Source organism: Oenanthe melanoleuca, chromosome Z (assembly GCF_029582105.1).
Source record: "Oenanthe melanoleuca isolate GR-GAL-2019-014 chromosome Z, OMel1.0, whole genome shotgun sequence".
Taxonomy (NCBI): Eukaryota; Metazoa; Chordata; class Aves; order Passeriformes; family Muscicapidae; genus Oenanthe; species Oenanthe melanoleuca.
In genome coordinates this window covers 43,016,451-43,028,693 of record NC_079362.1, presented here as the reverse complement: position 1 = coordinate 43,028,693, position 12,243 = coordinate 43,016,451, and the positions used below count along the sequence as shown (strand labels likewise).

Here is a 12,243-nt window from a genome sequence, read left to right as displayed (position 1 = left end):
CTTCTCCCTGATTGTCACCCATAGGCAATGAGCCTTCTCATCACTATCCTTGAGCTCTGTAAAGTCCAAACACTTTCTAATGTTCAGAGCCACCCCCACCACCTCTCCTTCCTTGCTTGCTCCTTCTGAAGAGCTTGTAGCCATGCAGTGTAGCACTCCAGCTGTACCACCATGCTCCTGCAGTGGTGACTGTGTCATGGCTTTCCTGCTACTCTACGGCTTCTGTTTGTTACCTGTACTCCTTAACTCTTTTCCTTGTTTTATATTTATCATCTCACTGTATTTTTAGCCTGAGTTACAAAAGTCTTGAGATGAATACTAGATATAAGGTAAAGATCAGCAGCAAAATACCGCTAGATTTCTTTTAAAAAACCTATGGTTTTTTTATGCTCATGGATTCATTTATGATGGAATCAGAGGTCTTTTAAGCAGGTGTAAAGTTCTACGCTGTGATTTCAAAACAAACAAATACTTTCAGACAAAGTTTTGGTACTGAAATCGGCCAGATAGAAACTTTCTAACACTTTTTTGAGTATTTATTACAGAATGTTGGTCACTCTGAGGATCTTTTCTCTAATCAAGGGCCCCAAGAGCCTGTGAACAGAGTTTTTATCATACTGACAGACTGTATATTCGTTAGCTATCCCTGCTTACTTGACTTCATTTGACATAATCATACCCCTTATCAGAAGTACTTATATGTTTCTTCGGGGTCTGTCTTCAACGTCCAGTCTCCTGTGGCTTTCCTTGACCTCTGCTTTTGAGTAAGTGCAATAACATTGTTTTGCACAACTTCTACTTTACCAGCCTTGCAGAGCTGTGCTGGCATCCTGCTTTCATTTTGCATGACTTCTGTTTGCCTAGGTTACATCCTTTATCTATTTCTCCAAGGTTGGGCTGCTGTGGTTTACTGTCCTTGATAAGAGTTCTGTTTTACTGTTCTTATCAGTTTGGCCAGTGTCTGAATGGTTTGATAAATAAAGAAATACAAAATCCAGGACTTGACACTGTTGCTGAAATCAGCTTTTCCAGCACTTCTTTACTTGTTTATCATAACTAAATTATTCAGTAATGCAGAATGTACCATTATGCTGGGCAAAAAGAATATCCAAAGGACACCAAAAATTTTAAAAGGCTACAAATTCACTCAGATATGAAAAGCAATAAATGTTAAGCAACATTCCTGGAAAAGAGAATAAAAACTAAATACAATGAAAGAATTTAAGAGCTTTCATCATGTACAATTAATACTTGTCATATGAACTTGACACCTTTCATTAACAACAGTTTGAGGACACAAGTCTACTCATCCTACCTAGGTGCCCCTGCATGCGTGCTGCCAAACCCCCACCTAAACGAACTGTTTCAGTGACAGCAGGCTCCAGAAATGAATAGCAGTTCAGACTCTTGAACAGGAGATGTCAGGAGGAAAAAAACTAAACAGACTTCTGTCTGGAATTCACACATAAAAAGATGTTTGTGGATGATCAATGATACATGCAAAGACTATAGAATATTGCTGCTTCTTGGAGTGCTAAACCATACAGGTAATAGTGAAGGCTGCCTGCTCCTAATGAACTCCTCTGATCACTTTATATTTACTGCAGTATGAGTCCAAGATACCAAAATCAAACCTACATCTGTTTTATTGTTCCATTATAGAGCTAAAAATGGAAATCAGTAGGATACAAGCTAAAGATGGTAGTGTTTCTTTATAGTTAAGATAAGGGTCTTCCACAAGGCGTTTCAGCCGCTCAGAACGCTGCCAGATCTGTCAGATATCAAGTTCTATATAGCTGGTTGTGAATCACTGAATTTTTGTCCAATATGAGGATGCCCCAGTGGCCATACAGAAATCCATATAGATTACCCTGGAAACCTGGAGTCATACTTTTAAATGCATTTAATTGTCATAAGATGCAGAAAATGATAGAACAATATTCTCTACTGAAGTATCATGTAATTGTCAGGAAATATGAAGCATCCAAACTTTTTAATGAAGTTCTACATTTCGATACTAAATACTTTTATAAATCTGCTATGACAATAGGACAGTTCTGAGCCATTTCATAATTGCATATGGAGTAACATGACCAACACTGGGTCAGCAGGTGCACAGTAATGCATAGCAAGTGGAGATTTATTACAAAACAGAGCAAATATTTTAGAAGAGCTTCTACACAGAGGGCTATTCCATGCAATTAGAGCACATCATATACTTTATTACAGATATGAGTCAATTTCTTTATGCAGACAGTTTTTCTTATTCTTCATGAAATCATCTTTAAAAAAACACCTTCTGTTTAAGGTCTACAGAGTATTTTACCATACCCTACTGCTTCTGTTAATTATATTATTTAGTTTCAGCTTCAATTCCTAGCAGAATAGTTTACTAATCCCAACAGTAAGCTCTTCAGTAATTCATGAAGCAAGCTTGACACAAATGTAAAATTTCTTGTTAGTACTCTGGAAAATAGTTTTTAATGTTTTCTAAATGGTACTTTCAACAGAAAAAACACTCTCACTTCCAGATTTTTAAACAGTCTAAGGAGTTTCAAGGGGATGATTATGTCTTTGAAATTGAACAAGAAAAATGCCCATGATCTATTGACAAAAAGTTAAATCTTCAAAATTGTGCTATGGACATAATAAGAGAGGGGGCAACTATGTTATTTCCCTCTCAACTAGTTTAACCACAGGTCTACCAGAAAAACAAAGATAAAGTCTTTTAAAATTAGCTCTGATTCTGGTAATCTTGAGGAACTCAAGTCTTTCTACATGACAACAAAATGCAGGCTTTGGAAATATTAGGAAGCAGTTGTAACTTATGAGATATTTTAATAACCTTAGGTGTTATACCACACGAAAGAAAAAGATTCATAGGCAGATTAAAGAAGAGAGACTAATCTTAAAATGCAAGTTTGGTTTAATACTTAAACTTGTTTTTTTTTTAAATCAAGCACACCTAAAAATGACAATAAGTGCACCTTATCCTGTCTCTTTGTAAACGCTGAGAGGGTATTAAAAAGCATAGATGGTGCAATATCAAATTAAAAGTGAAGTAAAACTAATTACATTTTTAATGGATAAGCCCATGGCTGTAAAAATTTGCTTAACAAGACACCCAGATACATTTCTTGGCAGCTTTTCTTTGCTATGGCCTCACCCTGGTAAGAATGTGCCCAGGAGATACCATATCTATCTGAAGGGGCAGAGAAAGCCAGCTGCATATCTTGGTAGCAAGCCTTTTTCACTGAGGATTGTTCAAAGGCTCTGATGGAGCTGTTAACACAAGAATTAGTCTGTAGTTGTGATCCTATGTATAACTGTCTTGTGTGTATTGTAAGAAAACCTGAAGAAGAGGAACACCTCAGTTCTTTCAGTGAAAGCAATTCTTTTTCAGATTGCAAAATCAAAATTAAATGCTCCAAACATTAAAAACTAAGATTATCTAATTGCAGTTTCAATGCTTTTGAATACAGATGCTTTTTAAAAATTCATCAGAATGCATTTAAGCTCTAAAAAATGTATCAAACAAATACATGCTGCAGATCAGGTAGTACTTTGGTATGTTCCTTTCCCGTATGTAATTTCAGGAAAGCATTCTTTCATTTCCCACATGAATTAAGCAGGTATCGTGTTTATCTGTACAAATAGGAGTGCCTGTGTTTTCTTTATACTGTGGGTTAAAGTCCAGTGATAATACTGTTTTTTCTTACATTTTCCTAAACTTTCAGTTACCGAATGCTGTCCTAAGTGGCTCCCTTCAAGTCAGCTTTGAAATACAGCTAGGAATAGTGAGTAACTTAAAGACAAATCAAGTCAATCATATCTTTGTAGCAGCTGAACACAGAAGCATTTACTTACAATTATGAAGATATGATTATTTCATAACTAACTAGAAATGCTATTAAAATACAGGATCTCAGAGTACTTGAAAAGTATGTAAGCAGTCTACAGAACAATACAGCTATCTGGGTTATCAGAGGTTTACAAATAATTTCTTGGTAACAGAAGTAGCTGAGTGTGGTAGTTCATACCACATTTTGCTCTTATCGCCAAAGTATCCCCATTTCTAATATTTGTTTTGCATCCTCATCTCTGTGTTATCACTCAACTCACAAACCATAAAAACGCTGTCAGTTGAGTAATTCTGTGCATCTTTGCAACCAAAGCACCAAGGAAGAGCAGCTGCACTTTATCAGAGTATTCATGTCCCTTTACCCTCCTTGAGAAACTGCCCACTAAACACATATCATGGTGTAAGTTATCCAACAAATCATTGTTAGTGTGAACATTCAAATACTAGTCACACTGAACCTGTAGAGCGTTCTGTACTACAAATACACTACTTAGCCCATCAGCTAACCTAAGATACAGGTTTGGTACAAAGTTATTTCCAAGGGTAAGTATCAGTTTTCTCAGTCAGTCCTTAAAAACATACTAGAAAGCAGTACACTTCAGTTTTAGACGTAGGGTAGAATCCAGATTGGCCAAGTAAAGTTTTTTTTTAGTACTTCTGACTACTTATTTGGGCTGTTATCCAAATGCTATCCCAATACAATGGTTAGGTTCTGACATTAAAGAGCAGAAAGATTATTAATTAATAAACTTTAATTAGCATCATAAGAAGGCAATTTGTAAATTAACTAGTTCAGTATATTGACTGTAGCTGCACAGTGCATGCATATCATCAGCATCTAACACACTTCCCAGATACCATAGCAACTGTTCTCAATATGCAGGGTCTAGACCCTGCAATAAAAGTGTATTAGCAAGGGAAGTGCATAAGTTTGACTAACAAGTTGCTGCAAAAAAGGTCAAACTCAACAGCTGTACTTAGAAGCAGCCTCCATCTAAGAAAACAAAAGAATGCAGGCTGAAACATAACATCAAGTTTGAAGAATTCTGTATTTCTGAAGCTTCATAGCCAAAATTAGCTGATATAATGGAGCAGCTTCTGTTTGGCTTCTCAGTCACCTGAGAAATGCACCTTCTTCTCTGTCTGCTAGAATAGCTTAATAAGCTGCCTTCACTCCCAGCTAAAAAGCAGCTGCACAGCCCCATGGCCCAGTGGCCAGTTTGAGCTACCACTGCCTGCCAGAGCTAGGCTTGCAGATGAGCAATGAGCCATTCTAACCAAGGCCATCTCACTGGGAGTCAGCACCACAGCCAAGTCAAAGGGCTGAAAAAATATTGCTGAAGCCATGTTGTACAAACAACTAACTGGAAGCAAATTGTGTCACCAGGAACTGCTTCCTGCCAAGGAAGACAGACAAATACATCCCACACAGCTAGTCCCAGCACAGAGAGCACGTGCAGGATGAACAATCTTTCCACTGAACCCTCCAGCCACTGTTGCAGCAGCACCAGCACCAGGTAAGCACCTTTGTTGCTGGATTTCCAAAGCAGAGTTGAAAAGCCAGAAAAGAAGTTACTTGGAGTGGTTTCCCTTGTGGTTTCACTCTATTCAGTGAGTAGGGTGCAGACTTCAGACCTATCTTCAGAATCAAGTAGGTCAGTGTAGGGTGCATTTTGTTTCTCCATCCTAGAAGCAAATTTGCATAGTACCATTTTAAATTTATTTGGATGATGGTTCTCAATGAGCACCACTATAACAGCTTCCAGTAGTACCTCATTTTCCAAATACAGCATGTTATACAAACTCCTGGGGAGCTTGAAGAAAAAGGGGTGAAAGGCCCTCCACCATTACAATGTGCAAATGAAGGCAAGCACCTTTGCAATTCAAATCCACCCACTGTACAGAGACACCTGTACCTCACTCAAAGTCACTTCCAGAAATAAACACGTAAATTAATCTGAGCTAAACTCTCACCAATTTAACACAGTTACAGAGTAACTCTGGACCAGGAATAGCCTGCAATCCAGTGAGTTACTTCTGATTTAGATCAGTAGTTCCCACAATATGCAGAGGAGTTATGTTCAGATCTGACCTAATCACATTTTTCCCTGGCATTTTTCTCCCTTCTTAATGAATCCTGAATGCTTCAGTATGACTACTGAAGCAGAGATTTAGGTTGAGGGTTATTTCAGGATCTGAGACATATGCAGAGAATATCCTCTTCAAGGAATAAAATTCATAAACAAGTGTTAAGTATTTTCCCTAACTATAAAAGGGCAGATTTAACACTCTTCTGCTCACTGGTGCACAGGTTGCATTGCATTTCTACTAGCTTAGGTCTATCTTACCCCTGCTATCCTAACAGTGTCCCTGTTGTTGTCAAGAAGCAGGTGTGCCTATGATTGAAAAGCAGTCTTCTCACTACCAGACACAGGTAAGGCAGGGAAAACACAGGAGGAAGGTGGAGCAGGACACCATGGAAAGAGGTAGATTGCTGTGAAGTTGCCAAAATGAAGGGGAAGTTCAGCTGACAGCCTGTTTGAAGTTGCAGATGAATTATTTGTACCCAAAGCAAGTGGAAAAGTACTGTGCCTTGCTGGGTAAGCACATTTCAGCACTACTCTTGCTGCACTGTTAGGTTCTCCTTCAGCTGCAAACTTCTGCAAAAAGCTTACTCAACCTCAGCTTGCTGCAGGGTACTTCCAGGTAGAGGTCAACCCACTTTACCTGCTGGTGTAACTAATTTCCACTAATTGCTTCAACCCAGAACAATCCAAAGGGGACCTAAAAAAAACCAGTCATTACAGTAATTACTTTTAAAAATGCTACCATTACAGGTAGGTACCCCCCTAGGAAAACGTGAAGAGCACCTGAGGTGCACTTTGGGAGTTCAGCCCCAGCTGTAAAGATTGTGCAACCTTTGCTTTTTACTTCAAACATGGGTAATGAAGTTACCTATTGACATGACTCATGACCAGCCCACATAATACCATCATGAAACAACATCCCACTACTCTGAACCAGCAAGAAAGAATCCCATATTAATTTTGTGCAATGCCAAAGCATTAAAATATATGCAGAGTAGTACATTTCTGGTTGAATTTTTTTAGATAAATAAAAGGTTACGCTGAGACACAGCAAGGATTTAAAATTCAACATTTCTGTGCATCAGCATAAGAAGTCAAGTGTTGTTTGAAGAGATTGCTGCAGACAGCCAACTTTTAGTTCCATAGACAATGTTGTCAACAAGTGCTCTTTATGGAGTGCCTCTTTGTTACACTCAAGATGTCTCACTGTGATATATACTGCTTACTACCTAGCTATGCAAAAGAAAAAACCCAAACCCAAAACTACACTGCTTTGGCAATTACTTTAATTTGTCTAATTTTCCTCAAAATATTTATTTTTACAGGAAACTATCTGGAAAGGTACTACTAAAGCTTTTCTATTAAATTTTACATTAGTGAAATCAGTCTCATCCTTCTGCCTTTTTATTTTAGCTAGAAGGGATGTCTACTAGCTCTTTCTTAATATCAATATAAAACAAGGAAATCTCATTTCTGTGTGTACATGCATGCAAGCCTCACAGTAAAGAAGGCACATGCAATGCTACGGATACAAACAATTTTATTTTACTTATTCATTTAAAATTATGTAAAAAAAAAAAGAGTAATTTTCTTCCTCAAACGGTGCGATGTAATAAAATGATTTTAGTATGCAGGTTTTCCATTTCGTTTCCATGAGCAATGCTGATATACCACAGAAACCTCTATCACTGTCATAGGTAGAGATTCTTCTCACCAATAAAAGCTTTGTTACATAATATGTAAATTTCTCACCTGTAAATTGGATGTTTTAAACAACATTTTGTGATTATAGTCTATGAAAACATATGCATATGGTTAGCTTCTCTATATCTACCTAATTTACAAGAGAAAGACCACTAACCTGTGCACAAACCCTTTCATTAACATCAAAATAAGCATATGAATACCCTCAACTACTAGGAACTAATGTAAAGGTTTTATTTCACATAAGATTATTTTTTCCTTAAGGATATATCACTTTAACGAAAATCAAGGAAATTTACATGAGGAAATATCACAATTTCAAGCATATGCAGTTTTGTGGACTGTTAATTGAACTCAGTTTAATGACACCAGTAAATACTAAGGATTATAAATTATTCTGAACAACTTATGAAGTAGCATTCAAACTGCACAAGAACAAAACTTTGAAAATCTGATAGAAATCAATCCCAAATCCAGGAAACATTACATAGGTAGTGTGTCCTTACTGAAATGACTGTATTTAGCACTTTTGAAAACCCAGAAAACACTCAACAGAGTAAGTCGTCCTGATTTTGAAGTACATGTCTCCTAAACCTTCTCTTGTTAGCAGATGTAACTTGGAAAGGGTGCATGGCACTGTACTTCATCTTCTGAACATCAAAAATCAGTAAGACCTTAACTTCCCTTATCAGCATAACTGCATTGTTACAATTTCTATACCATCAACTTGTCAGTGAAACAAGCTGAGGTGGCAAAGTAGTAAAGGTGCACTAACTTTAATCAGCATAGCTTGTAGAAGCTGAGTGTCACAGACTAGAGCCTGGATAGAATTCTATAGTGTAAATATAAGGCAATGCTGTAGTATAAATTTTTTTTTTACACTTAAAATGGCAGAACTTGAATTTTCATAAAATCCTCATTTTTTAAAATCCTCAACAAAATATCAAGTATTATTTTCAGAAAATAATATACAACTAATCAAATGTGAATGTCAGGTCCACAAATCACTTCAAAATAAAATTGACAGCTTCTTTAATTGAAAGTGTCAATATTACTTTCCCTCTCTATAAATGGTAAGTCTAAAATCTTCAGATGAACTGTGACCTTTCCAATTCTCTCCATATCTTCATTTTCAATGACAACATGAAGACCATGTTAACACAATTTTTTTAGAACTGGAAAACAAACCTGGTTCAAAATACCTAGTTAAGAGTTTAATTTTTAAATGTAATTGAAGAAAAATCCAATATGCTTGCTCTTACCTTGGTAGAAAGACACTTTCCACTACATAGAAGTCTTGCATAAGAACATCTCTGTCTGGTTTTGAAGTAAGATTTCCTACCGTGTATCCTATTCCCAACTGGATAGCACCTTTAATAGCCGAGGATGCAGTCTGTGTAGAAAGCAAGAATTCAAGCATCAGTTTGCTAAAAGCAGATTTCTGTTCTTTATCAGTAATGTTATTGCTAAATGCTTTGCTCATTTTCATAATAACAACAATCTGTCATCTTTACATCTTAGACCTCAGTGAAATAACTGAATTTAAATTTAAATATTTAAAAGAATCACTATATACAAAATGAAACTTTTCAAGTTGCCCAGATAATTTAGACATAGAGTTCTAACTCAGCACAGAATCACTTCACACAGGTTGGAAGGGACCTCAAGAGGTTCAATCTTTCTTGACAAAAAGCATGATCTAGACAACACAAACAAGCACCCAGTCAAGCCAAGCCTCAAAAATGCCCCATGTTGGGGAATCCACCAATTCTAGGAAGATTATTCCACTGGCTGATTGTTTTCATCGTGAAATATTTCCAATTGTGTTCAAGCGGAATATCGCCAGGAGTAACTTTAACCCATCATCCCTCATGTTTTCCATATGACTCCTTGTAAAAACAGAGTCTCTATCTTCATTGTAACCACCTTTCAAATACTGTAACGTGGTGATAAGTTTCCCCTCAACATTCATTTCTCAAGGTTGAACAAACCTAACTCTCTCAGCCTCTCCTCATATAGGGCTTCCTAACCCTTTGATCATCTCTGTGGCCCTTCTTTCCACCCTCTCCAGTTGTCCGTGTCTGTTTTGGATAGTGGAGACCAACACTAACAGCAGTTTTCCAGGTGTGGCCTGACAAACACCAACAAGAATGGGATAATCTCTGCTGCTGATGCCCCTGTTGATGCAGCCCAAGATCTCACTGGGCTCCTTTGCTCCAGCAGCACACTGCTCACTCATATTGAGCTCATTGCTCACTGGGACTCTCAGCCTGTGCTGCACTCCTGGATTTCTTTTCCCAGGTGTAAGACCTTACACTTGTCCTTGCTGGACTTCATAAGGTTCTTCTTTGCCCACTCTTCCAGCCTGCACAGGTTTTCCTGCAGCATGGCTCTCCCTTGCAAAGTGTTCACTTGATCCCTGAGTGACTGTGAGTGCCCTGGATGACCACTTATGAAGACATGAAACAGCGTTGGGACTGACAGCAATCCCTGGGGGACCCCACTTGTGGCAGGTTGCCAGATGGAAAAGCAGCCATTTACCCCACTCTGGGAGCTGCCTGTGGTCAGTTCCCCACCCTCTGCATGGGCAGCTTGCTCAGACTGCTCCACACCAGCTTCACAGGAGGCTGTGGGAGACCGTAGAGAAACCCTTGGAGAAACCCAGGCAGACACCGTCCATGGTGTCCCACATCAACCAAGCAGGTTGCTTCACTGTAGAAGCTTTGTCAAGCACAATTTGGCCTGAGTGAACCCGTGCTGGCATTTCCTAATCATGTGCTTCATCTGCCTTGTGATGGCTCCTAGGAGGATCCTTTCCATAACATTTTCCTTCGCCTTAGTATTAACCTTCAGAGTGCACAGCCAGACCCAAACTCCACAACACTGTGATCACTGCAGCCAAAGCCATCACTAAGTGAGATATCACAAAGCTGGCTTCCCTCATTAGTGTGCAGCAAGTAGAGCTGTGCCTCATTCCTGGTTAGCACATCTAACGTTTGTATGAGGAAGCAGTCCTGTATGCATTCCAGGAACTTGGTGGATGTTGTGACCTGGTGTATTGCTCTACCAAGAATGTCTGGATAGTTAAGTCACCTAAAAGATGCAGAATCTTATCCAAAGGTTCCTTAAGCAACCCTGATTAAGTGTTTCTTTGCCTTTTTCATCTTGGTTTGGAGGTCAGTAGCAGATGCCTAATCTAAGATCCCCCTTGGGAGTGTCCCTTCTGATCTTGACCCAGAGGCATTTGATAGGGCATCCACAGTCACTGTAGTTTCTATATGTTCACAATTCACTTTTAAGCCAGAGCACAACTCTTCCTCCTCTACTTTCCTGCCTGTCTTGACAAAACCTATAACCATCATTTGTGATCCTCTTAAGACATTTGCAATCTAAGAGGCCACTCAAATTGCTTCAGGATGGTGAAGTATGCGTTTTAGTCGGAAAAAAAACATTCACAAATTCTAAGGCGATTGTACATTCATGCTAAGACATCACAATGCAAGCCGAATGGTGATTCCAGATGCAAATAAATTTATTTGTTAAATTGAGACCAATTCTGAAACTTTCCTGTTCTGAATAGACATGCAGCATGAATTTCAAAAAAAGCAGAAGTGAGTCAAAATCAGAAACTAGTCAAGAAAGGGATTTTAAAGGAAACATGGAAGGAGTGAATAAAGAAAACCATTGGGCAGGGAAAGAATGCTATGAGGAAGGGAGTACCTTCCCTTGCATGATCACCAGTTTGAAGACAACATGTTTGGACCCTTTTTTCAGGTTTTACTTCCTATCTATCAAACAAGAAAGAGACTAACAGAAGAAACAAAGAACATCAGAGGTTTCATGATCAGAACCACTTCAGCACTTGAACAGAATCATTTCAGGAATGGAAATTACATAAGAAGTGGTTCAAGTACACAAAGCTACTCTTGTTAGAGTTCTTGGAACAGCATATACTAGAGTGGCTCCTTAATTTTAGAAAAGACAGAGATGTGTAGCTCTTAAATAATTAAGACTGCACACCAAGTAGAACTTATACTTGCATAAGAGTTTAGAACCAGCGATTTGGTGGGAACAAACAACACTCCATTCTGAAAGTGTAAAAAGATTTGGCGTTGTGTCATAAGAAGAGTCACATTTTTCTTTACTTGAAAGGTTTCTATTCATGAATGATTAATGCTCAACAAAAGCTGTAATTATGTAACTTTGATCAAACCAATACCCATACAAATAGTTTCTGCTTCATTGCTGGATGCCCATCTTGTTCACTGCCACAGCGAGTATGTCTGAAAGAACAGCACACAGTACAGTACAACAGAGGACATGCCATTCCAAATAAACCCTAACAAAACCCACCAAACTTCAAAAACACCCAAGATAAGTAACCTGGAAATGTGATTTCTAAAGGAAATCTCTGGATCATCTTTCAATCATCTTTCCTGAGCTCATAAAAGTATCTGCAGTATTTTTTTTTTTTTAATTCAGAAACCTACAGACTTGCAGTCTCCAAAAGGCAAGAATGTAAGGTCTTCCACTACAATGACACAGACCTTTCCTAAGAGGCTACTTTCTTGTTAATTTCCACTTGTATTC

The 12,243-nt window shown here is 38.2% G+C and overlaps 1 protein-coding gene across 4 annotated transcripts in view; it reads right to left on the bottom strand.

The window, feature by feature from the left end:
• PIP5K1B (phosphatidylinositol-4-phosphate 5-kinase type 1 beta) overlaps window positions 1–12,243 on the bottom strand; it is a 113,617-nt gene that overhangs the window by 55,860 nt on the left and 45,514 nt on the right. For all 4 annotated transcript variants that reach the window (XM_056513695.1, XM_056513694.1, XM_056513696.1 and 1 more), the window contains one exon: window positions 8,916–9,046. In XM_056513695.1, coding sequence (XP_056369670.1) covers window positions 8,916–9,046 — 131 coding nt within the window. The remainder of the gene's footprint in view (window positions 1–8,915; window positions 9,047–12,243) is intronic.